General features: G+C 38.0%; 6 protein-coding genes across 11 annotated transcripts; 2 read left to right on the forward strand and 4 right to left on the reverse strand.

The window, feature by feature from the left end:
• The first annotated feature begins 149 nt into the window (after nt 1–149).
• LOC107273500 (activating signal cointegrator 1 complex subunit 2) lies at nt 150–3,744 on the forward strand. 2 transcript variants are annotated; one of them, XM_015751763.1, is made up of 14 exons: nt 150–308; nt 498–575; nt 653–813; nt 872–1,256; nt 1,333–1,553; nt 1,637–1,822; nt 1,896–2,051; nt 2,154–2,244; nt 2,307–2,474; nt 2,547–2,669; nt 2,728–2,849; nt 2,913–3,114; nt 3,208–3,409; nt 3,503–3,744. In XM_015751763.1, exons 1-14 carry the CDS (start codon nt 267–269, stop codon nt 3,640–3,642), a joined length of 2,277 nt encoding a protein of 758 aa, XP_015607249.1. In that variant the 5' UTR covers nt 150–266; the 3' UTR covers nt 3,643–3,744. The 2 variants fall into 2 exon arrangements, with proteins under 2 accessions (XP_015607249.1, XP_024946626.1); XM_025090858.1 differs by having other exon boundaries at nt 209–348.
• LOC107273506 (bridging integrator 3) lies at nt 3,734–5,185 on the reverse strand. Its single transcript, XM_015751769.1, has 4 exons — nt 4,847–5,185; nt 4,639–4,746; nt 4,400–4,574; nt 3,734–4,322 (listed from the first exon to the last, which is right to left on the reverse strand). Exons 1-4 carry the CDS (start codon nt 4,852–4,854, stop codon nt 3,813–3,815), a joined length of 801 nt encoding a protein of 266 aa, XP_015607255.1. The 5' UTR covers nt 4,855–5,185; the 3' UTR covers nt 3,734–3,812.
• Nucleotides 5,186–5,189: 4 nt separating this feature from the next.
• On the forward strand, nt 5,190–7,720 carry LOC107273501 (tyrosine--tRNA ligase, cytoplasmic). 2 transcript variants are annotated; one of them, XM_015751764.2, is made up of 7 exons: nt 5,190–5,316; nt 5,436–5,517; nt 5,730–6,380; nt 6,445–6,660; nt 6,735–6,929; nt 7,000–7,264; nt 7,350–7,720. In XM_015751764.2, the coding sequence occupies exons 3-7, from the start codon at nt 5,741–5,743 to the stop codon at nt 7,603–7,605; spliced, it is 1,572 nt and encodes a 523-aa protein (XP_015607250.1). In that variant the 5' UTR covers nt 5,190–5,316; nt 5,436–5,517; nt 5,730–5,740; the 3' UTR covers nt 7,606–7,720. The 2 variants fall into 2 exon arrangements, with proteins under 2 accessions (XP_015607250.1, XP_024946627.1); XM_025090859.1 differs by lacking the exon at nt 5,436–5,517 and having other exon boundaries at nt 5,194–5,316.
• A 109-nt stretch (nt 7,721–7,829) lies between these two features.
• Nucleotides 7,830–8,633, reverse strand: LOC107273508 (DNA-directed RNA polymerases I, II, and III subunit RPABC2). The gene is made up of 3 exons (XM_015751776.2): nt 8,492–8,633; nt 8,258–8,410; nt 7,830–8,183 (listed from the first exon to the last, which is right to left on the reverse strand). The coding sequence occupies exons 1-3, from the start codon at nt 8,524–8,526 to the stop codon at nt 7,973–7,975; spliced, it is 399 nt and encodes a 132-aa protein (XP_015607262.1). The 5' UTR covers nt 8,527–8,633; the 3' UTR covers nt 7,830–7,972.
• Nucleotides 8,532–12,420, reverse strand: LOC107273499 (exocyst complex component 2). 4 transcript variants are annotated; one of them, XM_025090857.1, is made up of 12 exons: nt 12,086–12,420; nt 11,710–12,010; nt 11,436–11,631; nt 10,879–11,380; nt 10,499–10,803; nt 10,247–10,431; nt 10,067–10,181; nt 9,707–9,985; nt 9,319–9,645; nt 9,069–9,253; nt 8,827–8,981; nt 8,532–8,672 (listed from the first exon to the last, which is right to left on the reverse strand). In XM_025090857.1, the coding sequence occupies exons 1-12, from the start codon at nt 12,192–12,194 to the stop codon at nt 8,656–8,658; spliced, it is 2,676 nt and encodes an 891-aa protein (XP_024946625.1). In that variant the 5' UTR covers nt 12,195–12,420; the 3' UTR covers nt 8,532–8,655. The 4 variants fall into 4 exon arrangements, with proteins under 4 accessions (XP_024946625.1, XP_024946622.1, XP_024946623.1 ...); XM_025090854.1 differs by having other exon boundaries at nt 8,533–8,672; nt 8,799–8,981; XM_025090855.1 differs by having other exon boundaries at nt 8,533–8,672; nt 8,799–8,981; nt 9,707–9,980; nt 10,062–10,181.
• A 136-nt stretch (nt 12,421–12,556) lies between these two features.
• Nucleotides 12,557–14,279, reverse strand: LOC107273505 (protein kinase C-like). Its single transcript, XM_015751767.1, has 3 exons — nt 14,172–14,279; nt 13,783–14,094; nt 12,557–13,709 (listed from the first exon to the last, which is right to left on the reverse strand). The coding sequence occupies exons 1-3, from the start codon at nt 14,197–14,199 to the stop codon at nt 13,087–13,089; spliced, it is 963 nt and encodes a 320-aa protein (XP_015607253.1). The 5' UTR covers nt 14,200–14,279; the 3' UTR covers nt 12,557–13,086.
• Nucleotides 14,280–14,285: the final 6 nt, after the last annotated feature.

Genomic DNA, 14,285 nt, shown 5'->3' on the forward strand with positions numbered 1-14,285 from the left:
GTTTGGATATAATTCTTCAGGTGATAAGGATTGTTGCAAATATCTATGTATGTAGTTTGATACCCTTAAACAAAATAGGTGAAACGGAGAAACGCGAAACTGCGCGAGAGAAGGTACAACACTGCCAGCAATCACTCAACCGGCCGTATCTCGAACTGAATAAGACCGTATTGAATTGTAAGGAAAGAAATTTCAATATTTATTACGGATTAATAGAATAGCAGTCAAGTGATTTCTCGTGTCTGGGATTCTCAATCAGTGTATTTATGTCGGAAGATGTTTCAGGCACTAGCATGGATTCTTTCCAGGTAACGAACCTAATTGTCAAGAGCTTGACATTTAAACAAGGTTAGACCTCCATAAAAATAAGCAGCTCTACTTACGTATTTCATAAATTGTCCTACAATCACAAGATGTCATTTGCCTTTGGCAACATATAATATTATAAGAAATTAACTAGTGTGGATATGTCGTTATTTTATAATAAAACTTTTCAGAATCCTGAATTAAAACCTCTGGAGGATTTGAAACTGACTGTAAAAAGTGAAGGTGTTAGTCAAAGTGTGCCTGCTCTGGTAAATCAATATTTGAATAAACATATTTCAAAAAATGTTAGACTTTATAAAGTTCAATTTGAATCACCTTGTTTCAGAACCCACGTTGGGTAGAAAAGCGTTATTTTCTTTGTTACACTAAGCCACAGGTGTATAAAAAAAACGGGGCTGAGATTCCTGGTGCCAAAGAGCAATGGCTAGAAATAGTGGATTATATCTCGGAAGATCTTAAATGGCTTTTGAATCTACCTTATTACAGGTACATATAATCAAGAAAATGTATAATGCTTCATTTGACGATTTTATGATTTTTCCAGGTTCTGGTCAAATATCTTATACCAGAAATCAATAAGAAAAACTTTGTCTTCATTCCTTCAAAACGCACCACCTTATTACCTCATAGATCATTTTCCCAAAATCGCAGAAATGAGGAGTGCTCTCGATAAACTCTTTCACATAGTTCTCCTAGTATATGTTCGTCTTGTTACAACCAAGGAAAGCCCAGAGAATTATATGACTTCCTCATTTCATGGGAACATGCTTTACAACAATTATATACTAACTATACCAGCTTTATTAGATCTAAGTCAATTGTATGGACGACAAAATGCTAAAATTGTCGAAAGAATTATGAAGAACCTCTTTGAGATACAACCACTGTATAACAGTGACCTTAAACAATTCAGAGCACTTTTCTTTGCGGTAATCAAATTATCCTTCAAATTAATATTTTAATATAAGTTTAAAATAAAAGACAATTTCTTTCTAAATGATATAGATGATGCGAAGAATGGAAAAGAAATTTGACGATCGTCGTGTCATTTTACCTGGCAACGTTATACGTATTTCAGACACTAAAGGATCGTCGTCAGAAATGCAATTGGACGGCATAGAGAAGTTTGCTCTGACTATGTTAGACGTATTCTCAACAATTACTGTGTTCCTAGATAATTATCCACCAGCAGCCAAATTATTTAATAGAGATAAAATTACAGCCAAGTGAGTACAAAATAATTATTATCTCCATTCTTCGCTAAGATTGTCATTTCTTTTTTGACTATGAAACTTATAATTTGTTAAAGGATTGTTTCCTTTTACGGTAACACGGTGCCCGAGGTATACAATAAGCTAGTGGATTTGGCGTACAAAGATGATTGCATAGAAAAGTATTTGAAACTTAAGCATCTGCTGAATGTAACCAGGATAGAAATTTTAAAGTTCTACCGAGCCATTGTGTACAGTACCTTTAAAGACATCATTGAAGATACGTGAGTATCTAAATAGCAGTGAAATATTCAAAATCCCTATACCCAGGTACATCACGGTGTTCTGAATTTTCAGGAATTCACTGACAGAAGTCGATATAAGAAGTCAAGTAGACGAGTACTTCAATCTTATCACAAGGGCCTTGTCGGAGAAAATATTCATTAATGACTATCATCGACATTATCCGGTCGACTTGGATATAGACATTCTTCAACAAACATGCCCCAAGATGTATCCTTTTTCAACACATTATTCTCTACAAATTTCACTTGCCAACCTTTATAGCCAATACTCATTTTGGCTGTATTTACAACCCTTATAAGAAATCATCAGTGACTTGACAAGGTGCGAATTTATTCTACAGTCAGTTTGCGCAGGAGAAAAAGAAGTAGAGAAAATACTTAACACTGCCAGTGATAGCGACGTAAGTATTGATTACAGCAAGGTAATATCCTATGAAAAATTTCGTTTTAATTTCTCCTGCAGAAGGCTATAGCGGGTCCTAGTAAAGTGCCTGAAGCTAGAGCCTCTACGTCTACAGGAGGAGCTTCCACTAGTAAGGCAAACAGTTCTGATAGAACTGAGGTCGAGTTGGTCTCCTTCATCTCTGAAGTGAAAGATATTCTAAATCACCTTGACGAAGGATTTATCCAGGTAGTTAAATCAGTTTCCTGACCCTCAGATCAATTGTTCCTTCACCCTCTTCAAATGTTGGCTATTCTACAGAGATGTCTCAAGCATTACAATTATGATACTGCGGCTGTGATAAATGCTGTACTAGAGGATTCTGTACCCGCACATCTCAAGGAGGACAATTCCGTTGCGCCAAAGATACCGCCCGATCCGGAGGTAATTCATGTAATTTAAAAGATTTAACGTTCACGGAATGATGTTATTCAAATCTTAGGAAGCTTCGGTAGCCGTGGATCTAGCCATTGGTGCGCAAAGGTTAAACGTCTTTGATAACGATGAATTTGACATCATGACCAAAGACGTTGTCGACACGAGTAGAATACACAGAGGCAAAAGGTATTCATACACTTTACTTGTTTATAGAAATACTTATGTTACATCGATTCTTTATATTCTCAGAAAAGACAAACATAAAAATTTAAACGATTTACTGAACGATAAGTCTCACAACAAGAATCTTAAGGATATGTATGCCAAGTACAGTATAGTGACTGATGACTATGATGATGAATATGATGATACATATGAGAGTCATGATGCTGGCCTAAACGCAAGAGATCTTTCTACAGAACAGGATGTCAGACCCTTTACAACTCCCCGAGTCAGTACTTATTCTAAAATCATTAGTAGTCATGCATCAGAGAAATGATATTCCAATGTTAATGCTAAATACTGTCATGCATATTGCTTGCAGATCTTTCTTACCAGAGATAGAAACGCGGCCGCATCTGAGGACGAGGTTGACAGCGAAGACGAAGGTGCAGCACGGACACAAAATGGGAAGGATCAGTTTGTGCATGATCCTGCAGAGCTTCGGGCCAGGCAGGAGCAGCGTTGGCAATCTAAACGAGGAGGTAGAGGAGGAACAACTCAGTCAAACCGCAGAGATGTTGTTGGTAAGAACGAAAGTGACGTACTGACATTCTTATAGAAAAGTTTTTCAGAAAATAAAGAGACCGTCCATAAAACTAGGTTTTTTGTATTTTCAGGTAAACCTAAGGGTCAAGGACAGGATACTGCGGTTTTGACGAATAGGGATAATAAAAATACAAATAAAGCTACGCGCGCCAATCACAACCGACGTACTGGCGCTCAATGGAAAAGAAGACAAGGAATGGTTCCATCTTAAACAAAACCGATATTTCTTGAAGAGACAGTTATTTTGTATCAGCATAACTGAACCCGAGGTTCAAACAGGAGGTTATAAATAAAAACGCTGATTTACCTTATAGTCCACTATAATCTCACAATTATCACTTACGTATCTTTATTACAATTCATAAATTTAAAGTGGTAGGTTCAGTCGTCCTTCACAATGGTTAAATCTCGTATTCGTGATAATTCTGTCGAGATTATTTTGTCAAATTCTGTGTCAGACATCGTCGCACTTCCTGGTGAAACTCGTGAATTTTCAACAGGCATTAACTGTGTAAATAATCTTGTAGTGTTTCCATAGTAATTTAGCTGAATCATTATAAGAGCATGTACACTGGGTTTGATGTACTCCAATCTCTTGTCAAGGAATGCAGGTAGTTCTGAAAGGAGCTGAGCGTGCACAGTCCTGAGGTCCTTTGCAGCAGCTTCTTCTGTTCTTCGTTCACGTTCTAACTTTGCTATGTGGGTACCGGTTCTCTCCTTCTTCATCTCTAATCTTTTCATTCGCTGATAAGCAGTCTTCCAAATAGTAACAAGCTCCTCACGCTTTGCTACAGCAGCAGCAATATATACAAATTCGTCTCGAAGTTTCTTCAAGGGCTCCAGAAAGGTTTTTTGACAGAGGGCTGTCATCTCTTGCACATTTTTACCTACCTACGGATGAATAACGCTATAGCTCATTGCATACGCAGAATCAGGAAATGATGATAAGAAAAATTTGGATGCCATACCTGTGTGGTAACAGAGTGATATTCTTCAACTATCCTACGAAATTCGTCGCTTACATGTGCCAGTCCACTGGTACTTAAATTCATACTCAGACGTTGATCAACACGGTCCAACTGACTTACAATTTCCAGGTACTTCTTCATTTCTTTGGTCATCTTCCTGATAGACTCCTCGACGCTAAAATATTAAAATATTCAAAAAACAAACCAAATCAGTTATAAGTATATGAAAAGCATATTACTAAATGAGTTTCTGAACAGCAACATCCAAGTCTCTGTCTTCTTCGTGAGAAAGAAGAGGTGGTGCTGGATTGGGACGTTGTGTCAGATGATTTCTTTTCAAAGGGTTCCTGAAATCAAAAGCATATTAGTAAAGATATATTCAAACAAATGGATTTATCATGCAGGTTATTCAAAGTGCAGTTTAAAGTGTTTCAAATTTTTACTTACCAAGTCATGATGTAATCAAACTTGAGCTGGTTATCATAATAAACACTTAACACTACACGACATGGCCCTCTTCCAATTAAATTCTTCTTAAAATAACTATAAAAAATACGACGCAGATACTTATAAATCCTAAAGAATTCGTTATCATTTCAGCGTTATCTCATTCGTGTAGAGATTAATCTGGAGATGACGTTCATGACCAAGTTACCCGCCATTAAGTTCTACTCATATCGGATACAATCACACTGCATACAGTTTATTAGAACAAGGTTCCATTGTCATCTTATTATTTAAGTAACTTTTATGTAAATGTACAATCACCAAACAACAATCATTTTCAGTAATCAGAACGATGGTACTCAATAATATTTTAAATTCTGAGAATTTTAAGAAGTTCTGCGCTTCCTGACGTCATCAACAAGTTGGTAGAACTGCTGGAACTCTTTTTCAGACAGCTGCCAGGTGTTTCGGTAAGGTTATTTTACAGAACCACTTTCGAGAGTGTAGAAAATCAATGTGGAGCTCTAATGTGCCTAATACTCAATACTAAAAGTAATGATCTAGTCTAATCTACATTTTATATTAACAGGCTAAGAATAATCTCAGTATTGTATATGTATCGATAGGGTACAGATAATATATCCTTATTGTTACATCACTTACAATATCAGGTATTTATATTTATTTTACAGTATCACTATTGTTCTCTAAAGGATTCCATTGTGAAAAAATAATGTCATTTGTGTTTGACATGCATTTTCCATTCTGACAAGACACTATGCACGTGTAGCACGTGCACTTTGCGCATGCGCCAATTTCTAGAGCTTCCCCACTCTTCTGTTTATGTACTATGAATTACTTTATTTGGAATTAATTTGTGTAGACACAGCAATAATGACTGAACGATCCTGGGAAGAGAAATATAAGCTCATTACGAGGAATCTAGCAGAATGGCTTGGCGATGAGAAACTTAAGACAATCCTTAAGCAAAGGGATATAAAAATATACTGGGGCACTGCAACAACAGGAAAGCCTCACATTGGATATTTCACTCCAATGTCAAAGATTGCTGATTTTTTAAGAGCCGGTGCAGAAGTCACTATTCTCTTTGCCGATCTTCATGCTTACTTGGACAATATGAAAGCCCCCTGGGAGTTGTTGGCCTTACGAACAAAGTACTATGAAGCTGTTATCAAATCCATGCTCAAGTCCATCGATGTGCCCTTGGATAAATTAAAATTCATTAAAGGAACAGAATACCAGTTATCCAAGGAATATACGCTAGACGTATATCGGCTTGGTTCTATTGTAACTGAACACGATGCGAAAAAAGCAGGAGCTGAAGTTGTTAAACAAGTGGCTAGCCCGTTATTATCTGGTTTACTCTACCCTGGATTGCAGGCACTTGACGAACAATATCTTAAGGTAGATGCTCAATTCGGTGGTGTAGATCAGAGAAAAATTTTTACTTTCTCTGAGAAATATCTACCAATGCTTGGATATGAGAAACGTGTTCATCTAATGAATCCTATGAGTAAGCAACTTATACACATTGCATACATAAGCAACAGAACAGAAGCAATAATATGATTTTTCAGTTCCTGGACTTACTGGCGCAAAAATGTCTTCATCCGAGGAAGATTCTAAAATTGATCTTTTAGATGACGCAGCAGCCGTCAAAAAGAAATTAAAAAAGGCTTTTTGTGAACCTGGTAATATTACTGACAATGGAATTCTGTCATTTTCTAAGCATGTTATATTCCCACTGTTGAAGAGCGATGAAGTCTACATCATACCGCGCAAGGACGAATTTGGTAAAAGACTGTCAGGCCTGCTTCATTCGTATTTTAAATTATTTTCTGATCTTTATTGTTCATACATTCATCAGGTGGAGATGCGCAATTTGTGAAGTATGAGGACCTTGAAACTGCCTTTGCGAAACAGGAAATTCATCCTGGTGATCTTAAGGCAGCAGTTGAGATTTATATAAACAAGCTTTTAGATCCGATCAGAAAGGAATTCTCAGCTGATCCAAAATTGAAAAAACTTAGCTCTGAAGCATATCCACCACCACAAAAACAAAGTATATTAAATACCGTAATAAAAAATGATTTAATATCAAATAATGATTCTATACGTATTTTATTTTTCAGAACCTGTGGAGGATATTGTCCCATCTAGATTAGATATCAGGGTAGGAAAGGTTGTGGAAGTTGAAAAACATCCTGACGCGGATGCCTTGTATGTGGAAAAAATTGATCTAGGGGAAGCAAACGGTCCTAGGACAATAGTGAGTGGCTTAGCTAATTTTGTACCTTTGGAAGAAATGAAAGATAGATTGGTTGTTGTTTTGTGCAACTTGAAAGCTGCTAATCTCAGAGGAATACAGTCACATGGAATGGTACTCTGTTCATCTACGTAAGTAGCATTAAAATAATACCAGGGAATACTTAAGTAACATTTGAGGATAAAACATATTTATACTGGTAATTGGATTATTCAGAGATCAGCCTACAAAACAAGTAGAACCTCTGAGGCCACCTAGTGACGCGGTACCCGGGGAAAAGGTTCTAGTAGAAGGTTATGAGGAAGGTGTTCCTGACGACATTTTAAATCCAAAAAAGAAAGTTTGGGATAAACTACAGGTGGACCTTATTGTGAATGGAAACGGAGAAGCTGCATGGGCAGGAAATGCTTTGCTTACTGCTAGCAATGGAAAAATCACATCAGACACTTTGAAAAATGTACCAATAAAATAATAGGTTTATACTGCTTAGACACAAAAACTTTCTATCATTGCATTTTGACAGTCTTTTGACAATGATTAACAACAGTTTTGTCACCTGAATTGAATAAAAAGAGCTTCTTCAAAAAGTTGCATAGACTTATTTCAGCCAGTATATCGAAAGCAAAACATACAAGTACCACAGCTGCCTATACTAATTTAAAAATGTTTGACCCTCACTATTAGAGTTCAAATAAATATCTGTCCAAGATTTTTTATTTCATAATGCACTTGACTTATTCTTACATAGAGCAGTTCACACAAGGCGTAAGTCCATAATTATTCTCCCTTTTAACCATAATTAATCTATTATAAGTTCAATAATTTTTCCTTAAGCATAATTAATGATCTGTTATGATAAGTTCATCAATACCCCAATCTTCATAACTATTATCAGGAAGGTAACGTCGAATAACAATAGGGATCTTACGTTTCTTCAGTTCCTTCATAGCAATCTGCAACGGGTCAGTCTCTCCTTCCAGCTCAACCATGACAGGTGCACACATTGCTATTTGCAATGCTCTGGTCCCCAGTACCCTGGCTCTTTCATATCTAAACAAAATTATATTAAAAATAAACTAGGAATTAAAACGAAAACATAACCTTAAAATATAAACACTACGTACTTTGTCATGTAACGCGTTGTGATTCGTTTAGATTTCTGCACGCCGCCAGAAGCTTCCCCAGCAGCTAAAAGCTCTATATTTTCTCCATCTTCCTCCTGCTGTTCTAATTCAATATTATCGTCGTCATCGACGTCGTCGAAGTCATCGACAACCCTAGAAACAAGGTTATGTTATGTTACGTTAATCCTAGAAATCAAAAACAAATACTGCACAAAGTAAAATGAATCTACGTACTCGTCTCCGTCAAATTCATCATCCGCCATATCCATGCTCTTATACAGAAGACTGGACACTGCTGGACATTCAGCGAAACTGATCGTGCCGTTCCGGAGTGCTTTTAGTGCCGTAAAGCGCCATTACCGAATGGAGCCACTTGATTCATCAACCCCCCACAAATTTCAATATTTGAATTGTTCTAAATTTAGGAACAATATGGATAAAAGACATGTGACTGTTAATGTCCAACCAAATGAATAGTGTATTTGCAAATGACAATTATTCATTATTTCATTATATTATTCATAATTAAATTAATTATTACACGGTAGTGGTCCGATCCGAGTCAATACCTTCCACTATAATATTGTCGGGCTTTTGATCAGTAAGACAGGAAAGCTGTAATCTCATTGTTCTGGTTACTTTAAAAAGTAGTGCTTCAATCCGTGAAGCATCTTCCTTGTTTCGTGGCGGCGGAATTACGTCCAATGCTTCTTCAAAGAAACTCCTTTAAAGAATCATAAATTCTACGTGTGTATCTTTAATTATTCGTGACAATGAGCAGTGACTCAATATATTACAGTATTCTCGTTACCTTGCTCTTGGTGTGCTGTATCTTGACAGTGCTTTACTCAGTAATGTAATATCGGCACGGGCTTGAATAATACCGGAAGGCCCAAATTTAGTAACGCAGGACATAAGCCTGGCCAATTCTTCGGCTATGGTTTCTACAATGTGGGATAAAACCCTCTTCAATAGACTTGGGGACACTCTGCGTACCTGCAATTTTTTCAAAATATGTAAGCAAATACAATATCATTTTTTAATCCAAGTTATAACTTTACCTCAGCATGAACAGCTATAAGATTTGCCAAGGCTTCCTGTGCATAAGGTCTAATATGCGTAGGTTCTACTTCTGAGTCCCATTCAAGACCACCAAGGTACATACTCGGTTCAATAGTACCAACTAGAGGATCACAACGTCTCTCTAAATAGGCGTCTAAAACAGCTGCATCCAGATTTTCTAATTCGGTCCAGTCTGAACTCCATCCAACAGCTGTTGACAGCTCCGGATAACCCTGAGCCTTGAGGAACTCCACAACACGCGGTAGCACAGTGTTAAGCGTGTAGCGAATATTACTCAAGGATATTAATAAGCACTGTTCCCATGTCTACAAAATTAATAGATCATAATCCAAGGTTGTCGAAAACTGTATCATTCACGAAACATACCGGACCGTGTTGCTTGTTGTCGCGAGTCCTATATCCGGTCGGCGAAGCAATCAATTGAGAGACAGATGGTTCCTCATCCTCCATTGCATCTTCGCTTCCACTGAAGGCTAATTGTCGCAAACAACGTGCGAATGAGGTAAACAGTGTCCTAACAGCATTGTGATACAGTGCTTGATACGCTGATCCTGCAAGTAAAGGACCTTCCCTAGGGCCACAGGCGACCGCAGTCTCACGAGATAGTTTTGACACTTCCATAATCATTTCTTCAAATAGACTAGGCTAGGTGGAGAAATTAAGTTTTTGTAGAACGCATGAATCTTAATAAAAACTCTAAACAGATAATATTATTAATTACATTACCAGTCTTGTGATTCCGCCATCCTCATACAAACATTCCATTTGCCATGTCTCCTTTCGATGCAAAGCTCCAATGTTCTCTGCAGTTTGTTTGAATAGTGCAGCCATGCATTGAAATCTACATTAAAGGAAGACAATATAGAGGAAAGAAATTATTGAAAAAATTCAAGTCCAAGACATTACCTAAGATCAAAAATAAATTTGCCAAATATGTCAAGTGCTTCGTTTGGCAAGTCCAGATGTATCAGAGAAGCGTACATCTGCCGGACGCATCTAAGATTGTACAAAAGCCAAGAGGCTTCAAGATTAGAACTGCAGGAGCTTTTCATGGCGTTTGCCGCGTGTTGCATGCCCGACAGTACAAGATTCTGTAAGACTGAATGCTTTAGGTTCTTCCTCTAGGATTTCAAGAGAATAAAATAATTAAAATTCCACCTTGAAAGGTATTTGCTTCTCAATGTCCACGGTAACGTGCAGCTGTCCAGTAAAATAACTTTGCCCTAATCTCCAGAGGTCAGGAAGTTGCTCCATTACCACGTCACAGATGGCCTCCACGCAAAGGACCCGCACTGGAGCGTTATTTATGTCATTTTTATAAAGGCGCAGTTGCTTCACCGACATTGGCGTAGACCCATTCGATTTTGGAGTTTTGCTAGAATCGTCTCCTCCAGCGCTCTCAGATTCCAGGTGTTCGTGGACGCAGGCAGTAATACTTTTTTCCAGATGGCGTGCATGGGACACTGTGCATTACAAAAAAAAAACATTATTATTGTGTTAACAAGATAATATGGTGAGAATGATTATGAAGTGGATACCTATCGCATCCCATGCAGGATCTCCTTCAGCCTCCAGGTTCACCATGTTCCTGATAATCTTCTTTTGCTCATCCAAAGTCGCTGGCATTTCCTCAAGCTTCTTGTGGAGCATATTGCGTAACTTTCCTATTCTTTCATCAATTTCCACAAGAACTCTCTTGAAGACCTCCACCTCAGTATTGCCAAATAAATTTTTAACACGGGCGTAATCGTTGATCACCAAGTCGTAGTTACCGCGCTTGATATTCTTCTCGATATTGACTGGCATGCAGAACAGGAAGCGATATCTTTGCATTAAGGATAAAGCATTCCTGGTAGCGTCGGCTCTATCTCTACGAGCTAGGACGTCGTCAAAGAGCTTGTTTGCTTCGGCCATGGATTCTTTTATAGCTTTTTCAAGCTTGGTTGTTGGGTCACTTCCATGCTTTTGAACATCAGATTCAAATTGTTCTTTTAAGAGAACAATAGTATCTAGTTGTTCCATTACAGAACCTACGTTTGCCTGAAAAGAAATTTTCAAGGTATAAATGAAGGAGATGATAACTATAATATATTACCTTCAGGAAAGACAGCTGGCCCTCCTTCTGAGAATGGACTTTACGTCTCAGGTAAGCAAGACCAGCCTTAAGATCATCCAGTGTAGTTGCATGATGATGTTGCAGTAGAAACCAGCCAGGATGAAACTTATCACTTGCTAATTCTCCACTTCCATCTCCAAATAGTTCTATTAATTCGTCCTCGGGAAACTTTTTCCTGCAAATAAATTCCTTCATCAACGCCCTTTTTGAACAATCATACGTATGACAATACACAGTGTGAAATAATCATTACTCATTTCCTTCTACGCTGAGACCTAGTGGATCTTCCTGTTGGTAATTTGTAGGGGACAATGCACGTCTACCCCATACAAAACTTTGCATTGGAGCCTCCTCTACCCAAACTGCAGACTCTTTCATAGGTCCAATAGTTTCATGGTAGCCACGAAACTGTACAGTTGATGTACCCTGACCTCCACTGCGTGTTGTAACAATTATATCTCCACGTCCCTTGCATGGTCCAGAACGTGCTATAATTTTATTCTGCGACTTCCATTCAGCTGACAAGAGGCAATCACAGCCACAAATAGTTAAACCTAAAAACGTATCTTGCATAAGAAGTTTGAAGAAAAGTAAAACATTCGACATAGAGGAAAAGAAGCAATACTAACCTATAAGATCTTGAGCTCTGGAGCCCAGAAATTCTCCTCTGACAATGACGCGAGTTCCTGGTGGACCTTCTTTTGGAGAAATTCCAGTGACTACGGGTGGAGGTCCCATCCTTACGAAAATATATGTCAAATAGAACCTGTCCTTATAAAAATAGGATAGCGTATCTATTAGTAATCATTCTTCTAATTTATAGATTTCACCCATACAATCAGTTACAAATTAAATAAAAGTACTTTGCACTGTTAATTATTTATTTTAAAAAATAATTATGAAATCTAAGGAAGCGTCACAATTCCCACCCACTCGTCTGTCAAACTCTTTACTGCACCCAACCTCTCTTACACTCAGTCACAAACTGTCATCAATTGACAACAATGTCATTGGTTGCGCACAGGCTGACATGTTTAGTCGAATACATTATTGAAAAAAAAAACTGATAAAAAATATAAAGTGACTCATTCTTTTATAAGTTCTTTCAAAATATATTTATTGAATCGTAGACAAATATTATAGTTTTAACAAAATAGACTCTAGTTGTAATGTTGATAAACTAAATGGTCGCACATATAAAAGTAAAAATGAAATAACAGCGTTGACACTTACTCCTCCTAAGGGTATTGAGCGAAAAATCGGTTTACCACCATAAAATCTCACAAGACACATGGAGACTTATTGTACCATACCTATCCTATTGGTTGAAGAAAAATGGTGGCATCATTTATTAATGTGTGACAGGCTTGATAGTTCTAATTTTATGGCCTCTAAAGTGTCTTGATGCTTTGATAACTGACTCTCCACTCCTGCCAGCAGAACGGAATTGGAGATGACAGTTAGCCTCTCTAAATGTACGTCAGGAACATATGTGCTCATTAAAGACTAATTAACAGTATACATAATCCTAAAATACAAAAGATGTTTGGCACTGCTAAGTTTTGAGGCTTTGTACACTGAATGAAGAATGGAATGAAAGTTCCTTTTATTCTGCTCCATAGCTGCTTTCTTATAAATCACTCGAAATATTTGGTGGAGTAGCACTAATAGAACTACTAGATGATGCTGATATTGGAGATGGTAAGGCAGCATATTGAACGTACTGAGCTTGTCCAGGAAGTGGATACCAGTTCTCCTGAGGAGGCTGCTGTGGCACTCCAGGATACATATTTTGCTGAGGATACACATATTGCGGGTATACCTCACAAAATGATGTAGCCGGGTAATTATCCACATTCGAATAGACGTTAGGAGGATAAGCATTCACATTATTACCGTCAGGAATGTCTGAACGTGACACATAAGGGACAGAGAAGTATCCTGTATTGGAAGCGTAGTACGAGTGACCATAGGATTCAGACTCTCCTGAATAGTACGGTACCGGCGCGTACATTGTCTGCTGAGTTGAATATGGTGACTGATACGTTGAAGGATTTCCAAAAGAGTGACCTGCCTGTTGAGGACTTGGTCGTTGTCCTTGAACCAGGTCGTTTCTACCAGGCTGTACTGGTGGCGGCGTCTCCACACATCCATTGGTCTGCTGATAGGGAGCCTGCTGTTGTGGTTGTTGCTGCTGTTGGTGCTGAGTCTGTTGTTGGTATGGACTTTGCTGATATGAATTTCGATAACGTCCTGGTAGCAAAAAAAATTGGAAAGAAGAAACAAAATTAAATCAGATCCTTGTACTTCTCATGTATCAATTTACCATCAAGATTCTTCTTGAATCGTGAACCCGTGCCGTTTTTGTTGTTCCGTATCGCATCGCGATTCAGTGTATTCTGCTCTTTGACTTTGTCATAATTTCCATATCCCTTATTAGGAGGTGTCTTTTGCGAAATGTTTTTCATTGGAAAGTCCTGTAAGATACTGCGTGGCACCCCTGGCTTCGGTAATGCTTGTCCATTATTTATGACTCGTCCTCCATTCTCAGGGTACTCGTCTTTGCGACGCGCTATGATGCAATTCTGGTTCATCCCTTCAGTAATCTTATTCACACTCTCTTCCGTTATGGAGCCACCTAAACGGATATTATACATTTCAATTAATTAACAAAGTACAAAATAATTGTCTGCACATATCTACTCCTTTAATTACCGGTATAATTTCCGGTTTGCATGTTCATAGCTGTGGATCCCGCAGGACCAACATAGTAAGATCCATAAGGTACCGGAACTGGGTGGCAACTCCACAAGTTACCCGCTCGAAAAT

Source organism: Cephus cinctus, unplaced genomic scaffold (genome assembly GCF_000341935.2).
Source record: "Cephus cinctus unplaced genomic scaffold, Ccin1 Ccin1_scaffold1651, whole genome shotgun sequence".
Lineage (NCBI taxonomy): Eukaryota > Metazoa > Arthropoda > Insecta > Hymenoptera > Cephidae > Cephus > Cephus cinctus.

What these genes read in the sequence shown, in the direction of transcription:
- LOC107273500 (XM_015751763.1), top strand. Translation starts at nt 267, where the DNA reads ATGTCGGAAGATGTTTCAGGCACTAGCATGGATTCTTTCCAG. An exon ending in AGAGATAAAATTACAGCCAA is followed by an intron (nt 1,554 to 1,636) that starts GTGAGTACAAAA and finishes AATTTGTTAAAG; the next exon opens with GATTGTTTCCTTTTACGGTA. An exon ending in ACACTGCCAGTGATAGCGAC is followed by an intron (nt 2,245 to 2,306) that starts GTAAGTATTGAT and finishes TTTCTCCTGCAG; the next exon opens with AAGGCTATAGCGGGTCCTAG.
- LOC107273506 (XM_015751769.1), bottom strand. An exon ending in GCTGTTCAGAAACTCATTTA is followed by an intron (nt 4,575 to 4,638) that starts GTAATATGCTTT and finishes TTAATATTTTAG; the next exon opens with CGTCGAGGAGTCTATCAGGA. An exon ending in ATCACTCTGTTACCACACAG is followed by an intron (nt 4,323 to 4,399) that starts GTATGGCATCCA and finishes ATTCATCCGTAG; the next exon opens with GTAGGTAAAAATGTGCAAGA.
- LOC107273501 (XM_015751764.2), top strand. Translation starts at nt 5,741, where the DNA reads ATGACTGAACGATCCTGGGAAGAGAAATATAAGCTCATTACGAGGAAT. An exon ending in TCCACCACCACAAAAACAAA is followed by an intron (nt 6,930 to 6,999) that starts GTATATTAAATA and finishes TTTATTTTTCAG; the next exon opens with AACCTGTGGAGGATATTGTC. An exon ending in ATGGTACTCTGTTCATCTAC is followed by an intron (nt 7,265 to 7,349) that starts GTAAGTAGCATT and finishes TGGATTATTCAG; the next exon opens with AGATCAGCCTACAAAACAAG.
- LOC107273508 (XM_015751776.2), bottom strand. Translation starts at nt 8,526, where the DNA reads ATGGATATGGCGGATGATGAATTTGACGGAGACGA. An exon ending in GATGAATTTGACGGAGACGA is followed by an intron (nt 8,411 to 8,491) that starts GTACGTAGATTC and finishes CCTTGTTTCTAG; the next exon opens with GGTTGTCGATGACTTCGACG. An exon ending in ACAACGCGTTACATGACAAA is followed by an intron (nt 8,184 to 8,257) that starts GTACGTAGTGTT and finishes AATTTTGTTTAG; the next exon opens with ATATGAAAGAGCCAGGGTAC.
- LOC107273499 (XM_025090854.1), bottom strand. Translation starts at nt 12,194, where the DNA reads ATGGGACCTCCACCCGTAGTCACTGGAATTTCTCCAAAAGAAGGTCCA. An exon ending in GCCAGCTGTCTTTCCTGAAG is followed by an intron (nt 11,381 to 11,435) that starts GTAATATATTAT and finishes ATTTCTTTTCAG; the next exon opens with GCAAACGTAGGTTCTGTAAT. An exon ending in ATGGCGGAATCACAAGACTG is followed by an intron (nt 9,986 to 10,066) that starts GTAATGTAATTA and finishes TTCTCCACCTAG; the next exon opens with CCTAGTCTATTTGAAGAAAT.
- LOC107273505 (XM_015751767.1), bottom strand. Translation starts at nt 14,199, where the DNA reads ATGAACATGCAAACCGGAAATTATACCG. An exon ending in GCAAACCGGAAATTATACCG is followed by an intron (nt 14,095 to 14,171) that starts GTAATTAAAGGA and finishes ATATCCGTTTAG; the next exon opens with GTGGCTCCATAACGGAAGAG. An exon ending in ATTCAAGAAGAATCTTGATG is followed by an intron (nt 13,710 to 13,782) that starts GTAAATTGATAC and finishes TTTTGCTACCAG; the next exon opens with GACGTTATCGAAATTCATAT.